At 45.0% G+C, this 18,786-nt stretch overlaps 1 protein-coding gene, 1 long non-coding RNA gene and 1 other non-coding gene across 3 annotated transcripts in view; 1 reads left to right on the plus strand and 2 right to left on the minus strand.

The window, feature by feature from the left end:
- The window catches only part of LAPTM4B (lysosomal protein transmembrane 4 beta), a 62,796-nt gene extending 58,820 nt beyond the window's left edge, over positions 1–3,976 (plus strand). The window contains exon 7 of the mRNA XM_081505193.1: positions 3,384–3,976. Coding sequence (XP_081361319.1) covers positions 3,384–3,461 — 78 coding nt within the window. The 3' untranslated portion in view covers positions 3,462–3,976. The remainder of the gene's footprint in view (positions 1–3,383) is intronic.
- On the minus strand, positions 1,898–17,553 carry LOC145511622 (uncharacterized). Its single transcript, XR_014058007.1, has 3 exons — positions 17,326–17,553; positions 12,176–12,233; positions 1,898–2,161 (listed from the first exon to the last, which is right to left on the minus strand). It is a non-coding gene; the product is annotated as an uncharacterized LOC145511622 (long non-coding RNA).
- Positions 10,016–10,119, minus strand: LOC145511777 (U6 spliceosomal RNA). Its single transcript, XR_014058158.1, has one exon. It is a non-coding gene; the product is annotated as a U6 spliceosomal RNA (small nuclear RNA).
- Positions 17,554–18,786: the final 1,233 nt, after the last annotated feature.

Genomic DNA, 18,786 nt, shown 5'->3' on the forward strand with positions numbered 1-18,786 from the left:
TGGCTTTGATGGCTGATTTCACTTCGTTTTGAGTGGCCTCACCTGTTTTATGGTAACTCCTTCAAGGAAAGTGACAGACAGGAAGCTGCTGATTGCTCAGTGAGGTGGTGCAGCATAAAGCTGACACCGAGTCTTGCAAAATCGAATGTTTCTATTGCTGATCACAGCTGTTTCTGCTGGTTGTACCTTACACATGTGTGACATGCTCACACACACGTGCCGGAGGCTGAATCTTCAGGTCAGACTTGCAATCGCAGAGAGCTGGGCTGGCGCTTTAAAGTAGAGAATACGCTCTGCTCCAGCCGAAACCAGCAGACTTCCTAGTGGACATGCTACTGCCAGAGACCAGAAATGCTTCTCGAGGGGACATGGGTCCCCTTCATGCTCTGACCTTGGCCTGTCTCTCCCGTCCCTTCTGCACCACCCTGAGCATCACATCACAGCCCCTGGGTTCCCAGGAAGCGCTCTGCTCCCAGCCCCCTCCTTGCGCCAGTGCCCCCGCCTCCCTGCCCGCCCGGCGGCCCTCTTCACCCTCTGCCTGGTCCTGCTGGTCCTCCTGAGGAGCTTCCCTGCCCTCCAGCTCGCCTCAAGCTGTCCCTGTCTGTTCCTGAACATCTTATCCACACCTGCATGTCAGTCTCGCTCATCAGCGTGATGCACCCATCGCTGCCCTCCCCAGGCCATGCGCTGAAACACAAAACACAGATCTTGGTAAAGTTACAGAGTCACAGGCGTTTGGCTTCATAGTAATCTTAAGTGGGTCATATAGGGCTACAGAGGAGAGGTGTGAAATTTCCGTTTTTCACCTAACATGGAAAAGGGCAAATCCACTTCCATAAATTAAATAAGGTCCTCATTTTGCACCCTGTAAACCCTTTCATGATGCTGTTAAGGACAAGTGTAATCTCACCAAGGGTGCCACGTCAAAGATCAGTTCCTCGAGTTCTCTAGAACAAATGTTCCTCCACAGACAGCGAGGTGTGTTCACGTGTGTGTATGTGTGGGCATGACCCAGCACCCTCTGTGTCCTCAGTCAGCGTTGGCTTGTTGGATGCAGGTCACACAGGGTGGTTTTGTGAGGGCACACGGGGATGCTTCCTGGCCTCGGCCTGGTGCCTGTACTGAGTGCGCCCTGGGCGCTCTTCCCTTCCAGCGCTGCCAGCAGCAACTGAGCCCTGGCCCTGAGTCTTCCTGGGCAACGCCTGGGAGGAAGGAGTCATACAGGTGCGGCTTTGCCACGACTCCGGGGAACAGTTCTCAGACCCATTTGACGTTCTTGTGTGTGCTGAGCCAGTTACCCGCTTCCCACTGTGTGACCCACTTCCGGCTGTGTGACCCACGTCCTGCGGTGTTACCCGCTTCCCACGGTGCAGCTCCTAAGTCCATCTCCTCCCTACCCCCGTTAGCCCACGCAGAGCTGGCCTGGTGCCGTCTTACCTTCGCCCGCCACCTGGCTCTCCAGCCTCCCGGGTAGAGGGCGCCAGAGGAGGAAGGCGTTTTCCCTCCCAGTTCATGTGTGCCCCGCAGCGTTCAGATCTTCCTGTCCGTGGCCCCCGGGGCAGCGGCACAGGCAGCCCGTCTTCCCGACAGCCCTCCAGCACACACCTCCTCTCAGGCAGTTTCCAGGGCCAGCGGCACCTCCCTGTCCCCATGACCAGCGCCTCTGCGGCCGCCTCCCAGCGTGCCGTCAGGTGGTTCGCTTGCTTGGCCTGGTTCTACCCAGGAGGCTTCTCTACCGTCCAGTGAGTTCAGCCACACCGTCTCCAACAGTGGTTCCCCAGCCTTTGGGGGAGACCCCTTTCCATGTTTGCTCCTCCCGTGAGTTCCCTCAGTCAACACTGATATCTGGCAGGGTTCTCCTTTTTTGCTCCTCAGTGAGTTCTCCATACCTCCAATCTCCTGTTCATACAGTAATTTTTTATTAAACTTTTTTCTGTTTGAACCACGGGGTGGTTTCTGTCTCCTGAGGGAACCCTAACCATGCAGATGCCCCCTACCAGCGTCCCAGCTCCACACCGCCCCCCGCCAACCATACGGAGACTCCACGGGCCAGCCTGCAGGACAGTGCACTCAGGTATCCACCGACCTCATCTGTGTGCCTACTGGCAAACAGGCCCTGGGTTCAGGAAGACAGGACTGCAGCCCGGCACTTGTTGAAACACTAGAAAAGGAGAAAACCAAATAGTGAAGTATATTGAGTTTGAGTGTGTGTGTGTGTGTGTGAGTGTGTGTGAGTGTGTGTGTGTGTGTGTGTGTGTGTGTGTGTGTGTGTGTGTGGTGGGAGGTGGGAGTAGTGTAGATAAAACCCAAAGAGAAACTTGAGAGAATTTTAGTGTCCTCTAGGAGCCCAAGGGGCTAGATACATGGCATGGCAATTCATGGGGTTGATAAACATTTACCACTTTTAAGTCACATCCTAATAGAAAAAAGTATTAATGACAAAATGTGGTTTTGTTTTGTTCCGCTTCATTTGTGAATATTCTTTCTTCTTCCACAAAGACTTTGAGCTGGGTAGGGTGTCTCAACGCATCTCATCTCTGAATTCCTAAGGGAAGGAACCATCAAGTAGTGGGTATACAGTAAATGTTAGTTGACTAAATAGAGGCCAGTCATACGGAGTTGATGTTCTCTGTTTTGTAAACACTCCGCAAAGTCAAAGTCACCAGTGTCTTCTTACGTTGACAGTTCGTAAGTGATTACTGACAGTTCGTAAGTGATTATGGGCAGTTGTTTTTGTCCTTGAAATGTGAACAGAAAGGTTGTTCATCAGCTTAGGATTTTTCTTTCTTCTCCAGCCATTTACAGAGAACATCAGCGGCATCGGGTGTGGATCACAGCATGTGAGGTGTCTTTTTAGACCTCTAATTCTCAGGGATCCCTGTGGTGCAGACATAGAAACAGAGGTTGGCTCGCTTACCTGTGGTGATACTGATAGGATGTGGCTGAGTCCCCGCTTGGAGTCCAGGTTGATACCAAAGCTCTTGTGTTTCCCGCTTCACTGCCCAGGTCTCACCACACGTGGCCCTGTGGTCAGTCAGGCGCCTGCCCTACTTGTGTGAACACACATACACGTCACCCCAGAGCCTTTGTTCCTCTTCAGAGCCACTCCCGCGTGTTTCCTTGTCCTAGAAACACAGCCCTCTGGCCCCCGCAGGCACTGTGACATCCAGACACAAGTGGACAAGGATAAGAAAACTCAAGAGAAGGCCAGAAGTCTCTTTCCTTTACTTTATGGATTCAAAAATCTCTCCTCCCCCAAAAATCCAGCCACTTGCTGAACAGTTGATGCTGGTACATGTCATGGGGAAACTTCAGCTAAAATAAAGACCAGGGGAGCAGGTGTGCACCCTTAACCACTGACCCTTGTCTTCCCTTCTTCCCAGGTGCTGTTACCCCCGTACGATGACGCCAGTGTGAATGGCACCACCAAGGAGCCGCCGCCACCGTACGTGTCTGCCTGAGCCTGGAAGTTGGGCGGAGCGAGAGTGACAGCTGGACTTTTCATACATCAGAGCAATAGTTCTTTAATTTTTCTTCTGAGATGAGCTCTCTGAGCTTATTTGTCATGGAAATGCTACAGTTTAAAATTTTAGATGTTAAGTTGAAACTCTGTAGTTTGAAACCTATGCTTTAGCTGGAGCACCGTGATAGAGTAGCTGTAGAAATTCTCTCTGTGGGGTGGGGTGGGGTGGGGTGGGGTGGGCTCCCCTAGTCTTCCCTCGGCATCGGAACTACCCGACAACCCGGATGAATCTTCTGTCCGAGGCATCTGTTGTACGTCCTGAGCCCCAGAGTCGAAGACTTTCCGACGCTTTTCTCTTCATTCCCTCTTTCTCTTTTGAACGTGTATAATCAAGTCAAAATTAGACAATGCTTTTCCTCGGCCATTTCAACTTATAGAAGAAACCCTTAGGACAGGAATGTTATTTGTGTAGAGTCCACATAAATACATAAATAAAACAAGAATTTCCTTAGACATTTACTTTATGATTTAAATTTTGTGACAGTTTTTGAGTTTGCTGGTCAAGGATTGGATTGTGGGCCAAACTGAGACCCTCTGATAATCCACGGCAAGGCGGACAGTCGGTGGCCGCCCTGGTGGCTGCTCTTGTCCGCGCGTGTCTGGGACCACAGTGTGGCGTGTCGGGGGGAACTGATGGATTTGGTCCCTTGTGGTGTCAAGTCTCTCTTTGTTCCCCTTTTCCCTTCCCCGCTCAGAAACCCCTCTCTCTGAGTGTTCTGCCCTTGCCTGACTCGGGGAAGACACCCACCACCAGCCTTTGTCAGGTAGAATTACTGATATATATTTACCTAACACTATGAAAGAAGGTTTTCTTCTCTCCCTACAAGGTACAGCCTGCTACTGTGAACTTCAGAGTATGCCTTGTGATCTTCAAAAAGTTTCTGAAAAATGGGAGGCGGAGGCCGGAGGGGGGGTTGCTTTTCTTGTGAAATACCCTTGTCTTGACCACCTGAATTTTCACAGATTTTTATATATTCACATGTTAAAAAGTCACAGCTCTTCTGTTTGTTCATTACTGGATGTGCTTATAAATGAAGGCATTTGCAATTAAAGTGAGATTTTTCCCACATCCAAGAAGACCACCTTTGACTCCGGTGATTGTGCCTGGAAACACTTCTTGCCCACCCGGGACTGTGTTAGACACATACGACTTGGCCCAAGGAGGAGGCTCTGTGGCTTGTCTCACACATAGGTGTTTTTTAATATCTTCATGTTGATAAAATCAGAGCATCTTGGTCCAAGAGAAATGGAGAGGAACAGACATGAACTTGTAGCATTCCTAACCCCCTCCTCTGCCAAGCTCTGCCAAACTCTGCCAAGCTCTGCCAACTCAGCTGCTTCGAATCTGATTGCTTTCTGTCCGCAGTGCAGTTGCAACAAGCTGTTTAGATTCTCCTGTGTTCCAAGGGAGGTTAAAATAGAAGGGATTTTGGCTTGTTTCTGGATAGGTGTTTCAGATAATTTGGAAATGTAAGAAAAAATAAGAGGTGAAGCGGGGGTGGTTTTTATCCCTGAGAATTAGCCTCGGTCATTTCTTTTGGTGCATCACGTTAGTATTCCATATACACTCAACCTCAGAAACTCTATTCCTTGAAGCCCTGGACCCAGAATATTCCCACCAAGTTAAACACATGTAGGGTTGTTACGGATGAAAAAGGCCTATCAGAACGTTTCACTGATCCCTTGGAAGGCATGTGGGAAGTCACAGTTATTTGCATGTTACTCCCTGTGATTTTCCGGCACTTTGCTTAATCATGTTTTACACTCTGAAAAATGACATGTGATCAAGTGGAGAAAAATGCTGGTTTTGAGACTCCCTTCGTAGGGTCCTTGGAGGGGATCTCGTTCACATGACACTCAGCACCACTGACCACAGGATGTCATGTCATACTCAGAGACCCCACAGGTGCTGATGCTGCTGGGCCTTCCTGAAAGGACAACTCAAGCTGACCCCCAAAGCTGCCCCCATCCTTACCTCTACAAAGTAAGGAACTGTCTTCATGTCTCCACTATGGAGAGGTTGTGATGCTTGGATTAAAGTTACCCTCCAGAGCATACTCAGCAGTTCGCTATGTCCCTGTCTTATTACTAATACAGATGCATACCTCTTTAAATGTATTTGAAGCCCCACTTTAATATCTACCTCTGTTCTTCTGTTTTGTTATCTACAGAGAACAAGAACAGTCATTACCTCAGTTGCTCTTGTGCTTATATACTTTCTGGTCACTTGACTGATGAGAACTGATGAGAGATCTTTGGGTTTCTTCATCTTGAAACCCCCAAACCCCGTTTTAAGGTCATGGATGTTCAGCTCAGCACCAGGAGGTGTGCAAATGGGCCTGCCAATAAGCAGCCTGTGGGAGGGATTGGAGTCTGTTTGCTGGACAGAGGGAAGAGGAAAACACATCTTTGGACTTAGATGGGGTCCGCCCACACTAGAAATCCAGCTTCCATTGAACAAGCCAGTCCGGTTTCCAGAATGTCGCGTCACATGAAAGGGCTGGTTGACTAACTGCTCCCCTTCCTGTACCTTCTTCCTACATAAACACATGAGCAGCATCTCCCCCAAATTCCTTGTCCCTGCCCCCACCCTATCCTGTTGTCCTGCAGAATGCCAGACAGGTTCTCTCCACCCTTCTTTCTTCCCCTATTTTTTTAAACTGTAATGGTCCCAAAATTTGTTTGGTTTGACTGCTTAGCCGAACCGCACCTCATTGCATTTGTCTTTCCACCTTCAGTTCATTAATCAACAGTACTCAGTAATATTCTCAAGAGACCCTTTTTAGAGACGAAGCATTCAAGTTTTCTCCGTGGAGGGGATGTATTATATGTGAAATAGTCATCATTGGAGGAAAAAAATTCTGCTATACAAATGGAGCTTTTATAAAAACACTATTTCCACTTGAAAAGATAATGTTAGCTTTTGCACCCAATCTGGAAAGCGACCTAAATATTGTGACTTAATATTGCTGCTGGTCACGTAGACAAACATCTGCGTTCTGGCAGGGAGAGGACAGGTGAGGTGTAATGCCAAGGGACAGCCAGTATAAAGTGAGACATTTCAATACCAGAAGTAGTGCCTGCTTCTGTGTAAAATGGATTTTGGGCAGCTCACATGCATGTTCTAAAAGGGAAGGAGAAAGGAGGCATTGCATAGATGTCGCCACACCCATGAAATTACTTAAAGTGTTTTGCCTGTGGGCCAAGTTTTCTGCCAAATGACTGGTATGTGGAAGCCAGCCAGGTCTGCAACCTTCTGCCGAGAAGCCACACATGCCTGCTGCTGAGTCGTGTACAGAGACAGCAGAAGAGAAACTATTGCCTGGCCAGCCCTGGAGAAGTGACATCAAAGCAAAAGTCTTAGCTCTCTACACCCATCAATACAACCCTAATTAGAGGAAACGGCTGCTGCTTCAGAATGACGAGTTGGGCTCAAAACAGCATGATGGACTAAGGTTTTATTTTGTCCCATCTAAAACCTAACATACTTTTTTTTTTTTTTTGAACACAGGCTTTTAAAAAAATCATTAGCAGGCTGATTCATGTTGAGGTTTGACAGAAAACAACAAAATTCTGTAAAGCAGTTATCCTTCAATAAATGTTTTTTTAAAAGCCATTAACAATAAACACGACAAAACAAGTTTTTACTTACTAAGTAAAGTTTATTATCATGGATCTTCTTCAGCTGAGCAAATAGAACATATATACTCTTTGGTGTTTGTCAAGTTGTCCAGGGTATATTGTTGCAGTAGAGTTTGGAGTGGAACTGTGTGACCATGGGTAGATTGGGTGTAATTAGCCAGCACTGAGGGCCTCATTTCTCTTAGAAGAGCCTGTCAGTGAATGTACCATCAGATTGTCTGCTAGTCAAGGTTCAGTGCTATGGCATATTGAGTCCTGCTGTGACAAAAGATATGCAACAAGAGGTGCTGGATTCCTGGGACCCTAAGTTTGGGGCCTCCAATCTAGACCTTCTAAAGAGCTGATGAGGCTCCGTCTGTGGTCTCCACCTGAGAAACCCCCGGCTCTGGGAAGACTGGGAACACTGGGTCTGCTCTCTGTGTGACCCACCAGCACAAAGGACAGTGTGTCTTGTGTGTGTGGGGGGGACACCCTCTGATTCAGTGTGGGGGCCTTAGTGTGATGTCATGTTTCCCCCAGTATCATTTTAGCTAAACAAATGTATCTTTATTTCACTATTTTACTTTCACAAGATAATTTCTTTAGTTCTTTTAAATGTTTGTTCAGTCACTAAGTTGTGTCCAACTCTTGGCAACCTTGTGGACTGCAGCACGCCAGGCTTCCCTGTCCTTCACTATCTCCCGGAGTTTGCTCAAACTCATGTCCATTGAGTCAGGGATGCCATCCAATCATCTCATCCTCTGTCGTCCCCTTCTCCTTTTGCCTTCAATCTTTCCCAGCATCAAGGTCTTTTCCAATGAGGCAGGTCTTCGCATCAGGTGGCCAAAGTATTGGAGCTTCAGCTTCAGTATCAATCCTTCCAATGAATATTCAGGGCAGATTTCCTTTAGGATGGACTGGTTGGATCTCCTTGCAGTCCAAGAGACTCTCAAGAGCCTTCTCCAACACCACAGTTCAAAAGCATCAATTCTTCGGCACTCAGCTTTGATGGTCCAACTCTAACATCCATACATGACTACTGGAAAAACCATAGCTTTGACTATATGGACCTTTGTCAGCAAAGTGACGTCTCTGCCTTTTAATACAACACTGTCTAGGTTTGTCATAGCTTTTCTTCCAAGAAGCAAGCATCTTTTGTTGTTGCAGTCATGTTAGGTCTTTTAAATTAAATCTTTCTTTCCCGCATATTTAGTGTTAGTCTCTCAGTCGTGTCCGACTCTGCGACTCTGTGGACTGTAGCCCACCAGGCTCCTTTGTCCTTGGATTTCTCCATGCAAGAATACTGGAGTGGATTGCCATTCCCTGCTCCAGAGGATCTTCCCAACCCAGGGATTGAACCTGGGTCTTCTGCATTCCTGCATATAGTCCCTTGCAATGAATAATAATGGCAGCTCTAACCCTGCTTACTCCCGGTCTTCTCTTGATGACCTCATGTCATTAAATATTCACTGTGCCTGAGATGAAGCATTGTTCCCTCTTCCCCCAGATCTGCTTGTGTTGACCCCTGTATCTGCTAGTGGCCTCCCCTTCATTCCTGTAACCCCAACTTGAGATCACAAGGCCTCTTTGCTTGTCCCTTTCTCTCTAATTAGCCCCCAGACCTGTGGCTTCTACCCTGTTATCTGGCAGAATGACATTTACTATTCCCTGCACCTTTCTATCGGAGAAGGCAATGGCACCCCACTCCGTACTCTTGCCTGGAAAATCCCATGGACGGAGAAGCCTGGTAGGCTACATTCCATGGGGTTGCACAGAGTCGGACACGAATGAAGCGACTTAGCAGCAGCAGCAGCAGCACCTTTCTATGTGCCAGCTGTGCTGCTAAGCACTTTACACATATTAACTCTTTTTTTTTTAATTGTTTTATTTTATTTATTGGACACACAGCATGTGGGATCTTAGTTCCCCAACCAGGGATCAAACCCATGCTCCCTCCATTGGGAGCTCAGAGTCTTAACCACTGGACCACCAGGGAATCCCCACATATTAACTCTTAATCCCCATCTTACAGATGCAGAAACTGAGACTTGTGAAATAACTGATCCCAAGTTTCCACAGTACATGGCAGAGCCAGGATTTTGTTGCCAGTTGAGTCCATCTAAGCATCTATTTCATCTCTTCAAGACATTAGGAATCTCCGAGTTCTGTACCTAACCTCTCAGTTCTTACTAACAAGGTTGAGTTCTACTAACTGGAATGAAAACATTACAAGAAGGAAGTTAAGTCATGTAAAGCCGTATGAAGTTTGTAAACTTGGGGTGGATTTTTTTTACTTGAGGTTTGTGTTACACAAGTAAAGCTGTCAATTTCCTATTTAATCAGGCTTAATCATGTTCTGCGAATATCAGCTTTTAATTCTTACTATAAGGAAAGTATTCAGCTAGGAAGAAAGATCAACTGAGGTGGGCCTTTTGGAGCAGTTAATTGTTTTAAGTGAGCGATTTTCTTTTGAAAACATTAGACACACTTTAAAATGCACTAGTTTATCTTTTCTTTTTTTTTACCTTTTTTTTTGTGGCTACGTTGTGCATGGGCTTTCTCTAATTGCAGTGTGTTGGCTTCACATTGTGGTGGCCCCTCTTGTTGCAGAGTACGGGCTCTAGGGGCAGTATTCAGTAGCTGTGTCCGGACCAGGGATCTAACCCGTGTCCCCTGCATTGGCAGGTGAATTCTTTTTTTTTTTTTAATTGAAGGATAATTGCTTTACAGAATTTTGTTGTTTTCTGTCAAACCTCAACCTGAACACACACCCCCTCCCTTTTGAACCTCCCTCCCATCTCCCTCCTCATCCCACAGAGCCCCTGTTTGAGTTTCCTGAGCCATACAGCAAATTCCTGTTGGTGATCTATTAAAAATATGGAACACATCACGAATTTGCATGTCATCTTTGCATAGGGGCCGTGCTAATCTCTGTATCATTCCAATTTTAGTCTGTGTGCTGCCAAAGCAAGCACTGGCGGGTGAATTCTTAGCCACTGGACCACTAGGGACGTTCCTGATTTATCTTTTAAGAAGAGTATGCACTATAAGGTTCCAAGCATAAGTGAGTAGATTAGTGATGTAATGTGTTTACATTATCTTGGAGGAATGATTGGGGCCTTGAGACCCAACTCCCTTCCCTCCCCTGCCTACCCTAGAAAGCCTATCTCACAGGGTCTGTTTCCACATTTACCAAACAGAGGCAGAATACAGCAGCCCTCTCCCACGAAGCTGTAGGCTTTCTTCTGCCCTGTGAGGTTAATACACTAAATCATCTGTGTCCCTGAAAACCAGCTTCCTTGAACATCTTAGGGGTGAATCCAGGTCTGACATCATTAAACTTGTGCATTTAACAATAACATTACAATAAGGGAATTTCCTGGCGGTCCCCATGGTTAAGATTCAGCACTTTCACTGCAGTGGCCCAGCTCAAGGAAGATCCCACAAGGCGCAAATAAACAAAATTGCATAAGTAATATATTGCAAGAAAAAATAGAAAATAAAACCAATAATTTATCCTTTGGGTCTCATCTTGAATGTCACTGCCTTCTGGAAGCCTTCTGTGACCCTCTAGTCTGGGAGGGATTCGTTTTCTGTTCTGCCATAGCATAACATGGGCTTCCCTGATAGCTCAGTTGGTAAAGAAATCGCCTGCAATTCAGGAGACCCCAGTTCAATTCCTGGGTTGGGAAGATCCACTGGAGAAGGGTAAGCTACCCGCTCCAGTATTCTTGGGCTTCCCTGGTGACTCATCTGGTAAAGAATCGCCTGCAATGTGGGAGACCTGGGTTCGATCCCTGGATTCAGAAGGTCCCCTGGAGAAGGGAAAGGCAACCCACTCCGGTCTTCTGGCCTGGAGAATTCCATGGACTATATAGTCCATGGGGTTGCAAAGAGTCAGACACGACTGAGGGACTTTCACTTTCATGGCATAGCATACCAGAGCATCCCAGTCAAGGCACACCTTACACTCTGGTTCCTGTTCCCTTTCTCATCTGTCCTCTCCCAGTGGATTAGAAACTCAGACAGAGGCTGTGTCTATGTTCCTTAGTGGTCTGTCCCCAGCGCCTGGCATTTGTTTGGCAGATAGAAGAAGCTCAAACATAGTCACTAGAATAAGAACAGAATAAGCATAGGAGAGGAATTAAAACCATCTGTAACCTCACCCATGGTGATTGTGGCAAATGCTTAACAATTCAGTGGGACTCAAGCTCCACAGAGACTACTTTTCCCAGAAAAGACCACTGGGGGAATAAAAAGACTTCATTCCTATAGACCGTGCGAGGGAACAAAGGGAGGTCTCTCCACAGACCCTACCAGTGTGTTTACTGTGGGTTGGGGGTGGGGTGGTGTCTCAGCTTCTAGAAGTTGTAAAGGTGATGGGCAAAACCCAGCAAAACAGAAGGACTGATCTCTGAAGAAAGATTAAAGGACAGCTGAGATGGGATAGATGACGCCCTGCTGCAGTTCTCATTCAAAGGAAAATGGCATTCTTAGCTCTATGCTTGTGATCGAGTTCTTTTGTGTGAGTTTAATGCAGGAGGGCTCTGAATGAAAAATTAAATCACTAGATGTGTGGCTCCCTTGAACTTACTCTTTTCCCTTTCCTAGTAGATCAGTGTATTGTTAAAACAATCGGTAACCAAGTCTGAAACCCTCTGGAACTCTGAGGACTTGGGGACATGAGGGAAAATTTCGAACAGCCAACTTGCAGCTGAAGTCCAGCTGATACGTTCTACTTCCTGGGCACTTCAGATTTAAATAAAACCCCTGAGAGCCTATGTGTGATAGAGCATGTTTGTCTTTCAGCCTTTACAAGAGTAATCTCAAGATTCCATCCAAAAAGCCTTGTGCATTTCCCTGTGGCAGGGACCACAATCACTGGTCCAGAAATGCCCCCCAGCTGGCAAGTCCTGTGGTGGAAAACAGTCATCAGAGGAGGGGTGCAAACTCCAGGACCGGTGTGTGAGAACACAGGAATAGGAGCTGAGGAGCGGGGCAAGAAGCCCTTCCTGCCCACGCGCAACATACCTGCTTCCAGGAAGGACAGCATTCCGAGAGGGGTGTTCAAACGTGGAAGAGGAGCAGTCTGTTTCAAAAAGAGATGAAAACGTGTTTACATGAGGACTCAGAATTAAAACCTACCCTCTTCCCATAAACCCAAACTTTATTAAGATGCAATTCACATGCCATAGAATTGTACAACTTAATGGTTTCTTAACATTATCCAGTCATGCAACCATCACTACAATCAATTTTAGAACATTCCCATTACCCTTCAAAGAAACTTCTCATGTATAAATAGTCATGCCCCCTTCTTCCCCCAAACTTCTCACCTCAAGGCAACCACTAATTTACTTTCTGTCTTGATGGATTTCCCTGTTCTGGACATGGAATCATACACTGTGCAGTTTTGGGTGATCTAGCTCTCACTTAGCTATGCTGTTTTCTAGATGTATCCATTGTTGTAGGACATATCAGCATTTCAGTCCTTCTTATTGCCAAATAATGTTCCATTTTAGTTATCTATTCATCTTGGTGCCCATGAAGGTTGTTCTCACTTTTTGGCTATTATGAATGCTGCTATGAACATTTGTATACAAGAGTTTGTATAGACATATGCTTTTATTTTTCTCTTCTACGTACCTAGGAGTAGAATTGCTGGATCTTATGATAACTATATGCTTAATTTTTTGCGAAGCTGCCAAATTGTTTCCCACAGTGGTTGCTCCACTTTATATTGTTACCAGCAATGTTACTAGGGTACCAGTTTGTCCACATCCTTGCCAACACTTGTTTTTGCTCATCTTTTTTTTTTTTTTTTAATTACAGTCATCCTAGTGGGTGTGAAGTGATGTCTTGTAGTTTGGTTTTTCGCTTTTGTTTTTTGACTGCACTGCGTGGCATTTGAGATCTTAGTTCCTGGGCCAGGGATTGAAACTGTGCCCCCTGCAGTGGAAGCGCAGAGTCTTCACCACTGGATCATTAGGGAAATCCTTTGTGTTTATTTAATTAGAGTATAATTGCTTTACAGTGTTGTGTTAGTTTCTGCTGTACAACAAGGTGAATCAGCCACGTGTATACATATATCCCCTCCCTCAGCGTCCCTCCCACCCCTCTAGGTCATCACAGAGCACTGAGTTGAGCTCCCTGTGCTATACAGAGGCTTCCCACTAGCGGTCTGTTTTACACATGGTAGGGTATATATGTCAGTCCTAATCTCCTAATTTGTCCTCCCCCTCCTTCCCCTCCTGTTCTCTAGGTCCACATCTGCAAATAGGTTCGTCTGCATCATTTTTCTAGGTTTTTCATGTATGCATTAATATACAATATTTGTTTTTCTGACTTAATTCACTCTGTATGACAGACTCCAGGTCTATCTACATCACTACAAATGACCCAGTTTCATTCCGTTTTATGGCTAAGTAATAGTCTATTGTATATATGTACCACATTTTTTTATCCATTCATCTGTTGATAGACATTTAGGTTGCTTCCATGTCCTGGCTATTGTAAATAGAGCTTCAGTGAACATTGGGGTACATGTGTATTTTTGGATTATGCTTTTTTCAGGGTATATACCCGGTAGCAGGATTGCTGAGTTGTATGGTAGTTCTATTTTTAGTTTTTTAAGGAATCTCCATGCTGTTCTCCATAGCGGCTGCATCCATCTACCTTCCCACCAACAGTAGAATAGGGTTCTTTTTTCTCCACACCCTCTCAGCATTTACTGGTTGTGGATTTTTTGATGATGGCCATTCTAACTGATGAAAACAAATCTAGGGACGTCTCTGGCAATCCAGTGGTTCCCTGGTGGCTCAGCTGGTACAGAATCCACCTGCAATGCTGGAGACCTGGGTTTGATCCCTGGGTTGGGAAGATCCCCTGGAGAAGGCAATGGCTACCTACTCCAGTATTCTTGCCTGGAGAATTCCATGGACTGTTCCATGGGGTCGCAAAGAGTCAGAGACGACTAAGTGACTTTCACTTTCACTTTCATTCTGACTAGTGAGGTGACATTTCATTGTGGTTTTGGTTTGTATTTCTCTAGTAATTAATGATGTTGAGTATCTTTTCATGTGCTTTTTGGCCATCTGTATGTCATCTTTGGGGAAATGTCCTTTTAGGTCTTTTACCCATTTTTTGATTGGGTTGTTTGTTTTCTTTGATAGTCTCTTGTGGTTTTGATTTGCATTTCTGTGATGGCAAATGTTGTTAAGCATCGTTTCACTTGCTTATTGATTATCTGAATATCTTCTTTGTAGAAATGTTTATTCAGAAACCTTGTCCATTTTTTAATTTATTGAATTTAACTTGGAGTCCTTTGTATATTCTATATACAAGTCTCTTATCAGTCTATGATTAACAAAAAATTTCCCTCATTCTTTTCAAAAAATTTCCCCCAGTCTTTTCTTGACAGTGTCCATTGAGGCACAAAAATGTTTAATTCTGATCAACACCAATTTAACTATTTTCCTTTTGTCATTTGTGCTTTCAAAGTCATATCCAAGAAACCATTGCCTAATACAAAGTCATAAAGATTTACTTCAGTGTTTTCTTCTGGTTAATAGCTTTAGCCCTTACATCTTTGATCCATTTTGAATTAATTTTTGTATGTGGTATGAGGTCAGGGTCCAAGTTAATTCTTATCGATGTGTCTATCCAGTTGTTCTAGCACCAATTGAAATTCTTTCCCCCATTAAATGGTCTTGGCACCTTTGTTGAAAATCAATGAACTGTGAATGTGAAGGCTTATTTTTAGACTCTCAATTCTAGTTCAGTTGATTTTATGTCTATTTTATGCAAGTACTACATTATTTTGATTACTGCAGTTTTGTAGTAAGTTTTGAAATTAGGAATTGTGGATGCTCCTACTTTGTTCTTTTTCAAGATTATTTTGGCTATTCTGGGTCCCTTGAATTTCCATATGAACTTTAGAATCAGCTCATTAATTTCTGTAAAGAAGCCAGCTGGGATTTTGATAAGGATTGTGTTGATTCTGTAGATCAGTTAAGGGAGTATTCCATCTAGACAATACCAAACCTTTCAATCTATGAATATGGGATATCTTCCCATTTGTTTAATATCCTCTCATTTCTTTCAACAATGTTTTGTAATTTTCAGAGTATAGGTTTTATACTTCTTTTGTTAAATCCTTTTCTAAGTGACTTTTTCTTTTTGATGCTATTTTCAATGGAATTGTTTTAATTTCATTTTCAGATTGTATAGAAATATAATTGATTTTTGTCTATTGACAAAGTCAAACTTGCTGAACTACTTCCTTAGGTCTAATACTTTTTTAGTAGATTCTTTAGAATTTCTACCTACCAGGTTGGGCTTCCCTGATGGCTCAGTGGTAAAGAATCCACTTGCCAATACAGGAGATGCAGGTTCAGTTCCTGGGTCGGGAGAGGAAATGGCAACCCATCCCAGTATTCTTGCCTGGAGAATTCCATGGACAGAGGAGCCTGGTGGGCTACAGTGCATGAAGTCACAAAAGAGTCAGACACAACTGAGCGACTAAACACCACTATCACCTACCAGATCGTGTCTTCTGCAAATATAGTCTTACTTTTTTCTTTCCAAACTGGGTACCTTTTATTTCATTCTCTTGCCTTGGCTAGAACATCTAGTCCAGTGCTGAACAGAAGTGGTGAGAGAGCATGTCCTTGTCTTGTTGCTGATCCTAGAGGAAAAGCTTGCGGTATGATGTTAGTTGTGGATTTTTTGCAAATGTTCTTTACTAGATTGAAGATGTCTCCTTATACTTCTAGTTTGTTGAGTGTTTCTATCATAAAGGAGTGTTGAATTCTATCAAATACTTTCCCTGCATCTACTGAGATCATGTGGTTTTGATTTTTTATTCTGTTGATGTGGTGTAGTACACTGACTGATTTTCAGAAAATTTTCTGACATATTCTCTTCTCCTTGGACAGTCTGGAGTTAGTGGTGAAGCAATGTTGGCCCATGCCCTCTCATTAGGCCTGGCCAGGATGCTGAGCTGTCTTGGAACTTTTGCTTTAACTAAAAGAAAATTTCAGGTTTGTCACACTTTGGTTATTGCATCTTCTTTTCAACATCTTTTTGTTCACAAATAGCGTTCATGTAGCCAATAATGTTCTGGCACTTTCTGTACTTAGGAATTGCTTTGTCAATTCTTGCTTTAAATGAGACAAGACATTTCCATTGCTTCTTTCCTGAGTGTGCTCTACCAACAAAAAAATTGTTCACTTTATTGCATTACATCTTATTTTTCTCCATCTTATGATTTATTGTGGCTCTCAGGAGTTCACTGCCTTATTCCTTATTCTTTCCACTGGACCATCTGTAGTGTTTCCCCTTCTGTTGGACTCCGGTAATAACTGTGTCCCAGTTATTTTCTTCAGCGAGACAGAATGTACAAAATTTCTGACTTCTGATATTTTTGTTATTCTTGAGTTTATTGAGCTCTGCCAGCATGCTGGAGGATTTTATAGGACACATACACATACTCATTGCCCAAGTCTCCTGCAGTCTGAATTAACACCAGGCAACCAATGCAGACAGAGATTCAGCAATGGCAAAAGGTGAGAAGACAGTTAGCTGAGTGTCACAGACACGACACTGTTGGCTTCTAATAGCAGACTGCTTTGTGCCAATTCCTGGGCTTCAGGAGGAAAGAGGCAGCAATCTGTGTTGCTGAGTGATGCTTCCACGCACAGCAGGTCCATCCTCCACTTCAAAAGTGAAAACTAGTCTCCAGGGAGATGGGCAACGTTTCGGCCTTGTTAATATCCAAGAACTCCACTCGAGCTTGCCCAAGTTTTAAGGCTCCCCAGTCCATCTTCCTATCTCATTTTTGATAAGCAGCCTTATCAGCTCGATTTCACAAGAAACTACTCTAAACTCCAGGTTAAAGCTGCAGCAGCCCAGTCTCTTCCACAGCACGGCCTAAGGAAGATGGGTAAACAAGCTAAAGAGGGCCTTCTCTCCGGAGCCCCTGGTCCAAGTTCAAGGTCACAGCAACACATTGGAGTCCGCTTTCCAAGGTGGGATGATATGTTTATTTAGAAATCATTTCACTTGGGGTGATGGCGCCATCAGTCAGCCTGTCGTCAAGGGGACCCTCTGACATGGAACCTGCTGTCTATGTTGAGGGGCATCTGGAAGGAAGCCCTGCCCCAGGTGTGAGGGTGCCTCACCCAAGGCTGGAGTGGAAACCGAGCCACTGCGTCTGCAGAGCTCCACTGTCTCCCTTCTGTCCTGCTCTGACCAATTGGCAGGTGGCCCCAAGGAGGGGAGGCTCCTCTCCCAGGTGAGACGTCCTTGAGCGGGATGGGGACGAGCTCCAACAGTTTACATGGGACTCAAACATCAGGCCCCTTCATGGATCACAGCCTTGTCATGGCAAAGGGGCTTGCATAACTCAATGAAGCTACGAGCCATGCCAGGCAGGACCACCCAAGACGGATGTGTCATAATGAAGAGTTCTGACAAAACGTCGTCCTTTGGAGGAGGGAATGACAGAGCACGCCAGCATTCTTGCCTGGAAGATTGCGTGGACAGAGGCGCCTGGCCTGCTACAGTCCATGGGGTCGCAAAGAGTTCGACATGACTGAGCACACACACCCATTAACAGTCTCCTAGAGAAACACAGGGCGAGTGAGGTGACGTCCCAGTTCTAGGTTCCTCTTCGTGTTCTGCAGAGCTTGCCTGGTATGGCCCTATCTTGTCAACAAAAGCGATGTTTCTATTATCAAGGAAAAAAAAATCAATACAAGGTTTATTTGAGGCTGTGAGTTCTGTGAGCCAACCTGTCTGCTCTTTGTTTTGCTTATATGCTGGTCCTCTTCTGTTTGGTAGTCTCATTTTAATCTGCCCTCTAGGAAGGATTCTAATGCAACACAAAACAAAAAGTTCTACTATTTATGAGGAACGAATGAAACAGGCAAAGTCTGTATTTGAGGCTCTTCATGAATGTGAGGTCTGGGTCAAACGACTGCCCTCCCAGCCCCGTCCTTACTCCACAATAGACCCCCCTGCCGGAGACAGAGAAGTGAGGTGAACCCAGGATAGCTATCAAGGGGTAAGTCATTTCAACAGTTACAGATTCTAACTAACTCAAGAGTCCCGAGATCCTGCACACCCCCATTCTTGTCTGCCTGCGTGAGTGCCCAGGTAAGAACTGGAATCATAACCCCATACTTTATATAAATAAGGCTCTCTACACTAAGCCAGGAGCAGAGCCTCTGGTACAAAAGGCAAGTTTGGACTTTGCCTAGCAGGCTTTATTATTATCAAACTGCACTCACCCCCAAAGGTAACTGGGAAATGAACACCATTGTTTCATTCTGACCATATTTCAGGATACTGAACTCACTTTTGCTTCTCCTTTTTTTTTTTTCTTTTTCTGGCAGACCTGAAGATCATTTCACAAGGTAGAACAGCTCACTGACCTATTTGACTCAGCCCCAGGCATACTTTGTGCAGAGACTTCTTCTGAGGAATTCTGATAGAACTCCCTGGGGCAAAACATCCATCTTAGTTGGCATACACCAGAATCACGGAAATCTGTTACTAAACTACAATTCGTTAACATTTGGAAGGATTTCAGAATTGCTATTGTTTCCCTGGTAAATTACTGGATCATACTGGTGTCTTGG

The sequence above is a fragment of the Giraffa tippelskirchi genome, chromosome 6, assembly GCF_054371585.1.
Source record: "Giraffa tippelskirchi isolate mGirTip1 chromosome 6, T2T-mGirTip1v1.2.pri, whole genome shotgun sequence".
Taxonomy (NCBI): Eukaryota; Metazoa; Chordata; class Mammalia; order Artiodactyla; family Giraffidae; genus Giraffa; species Giraffa tippelskirchi.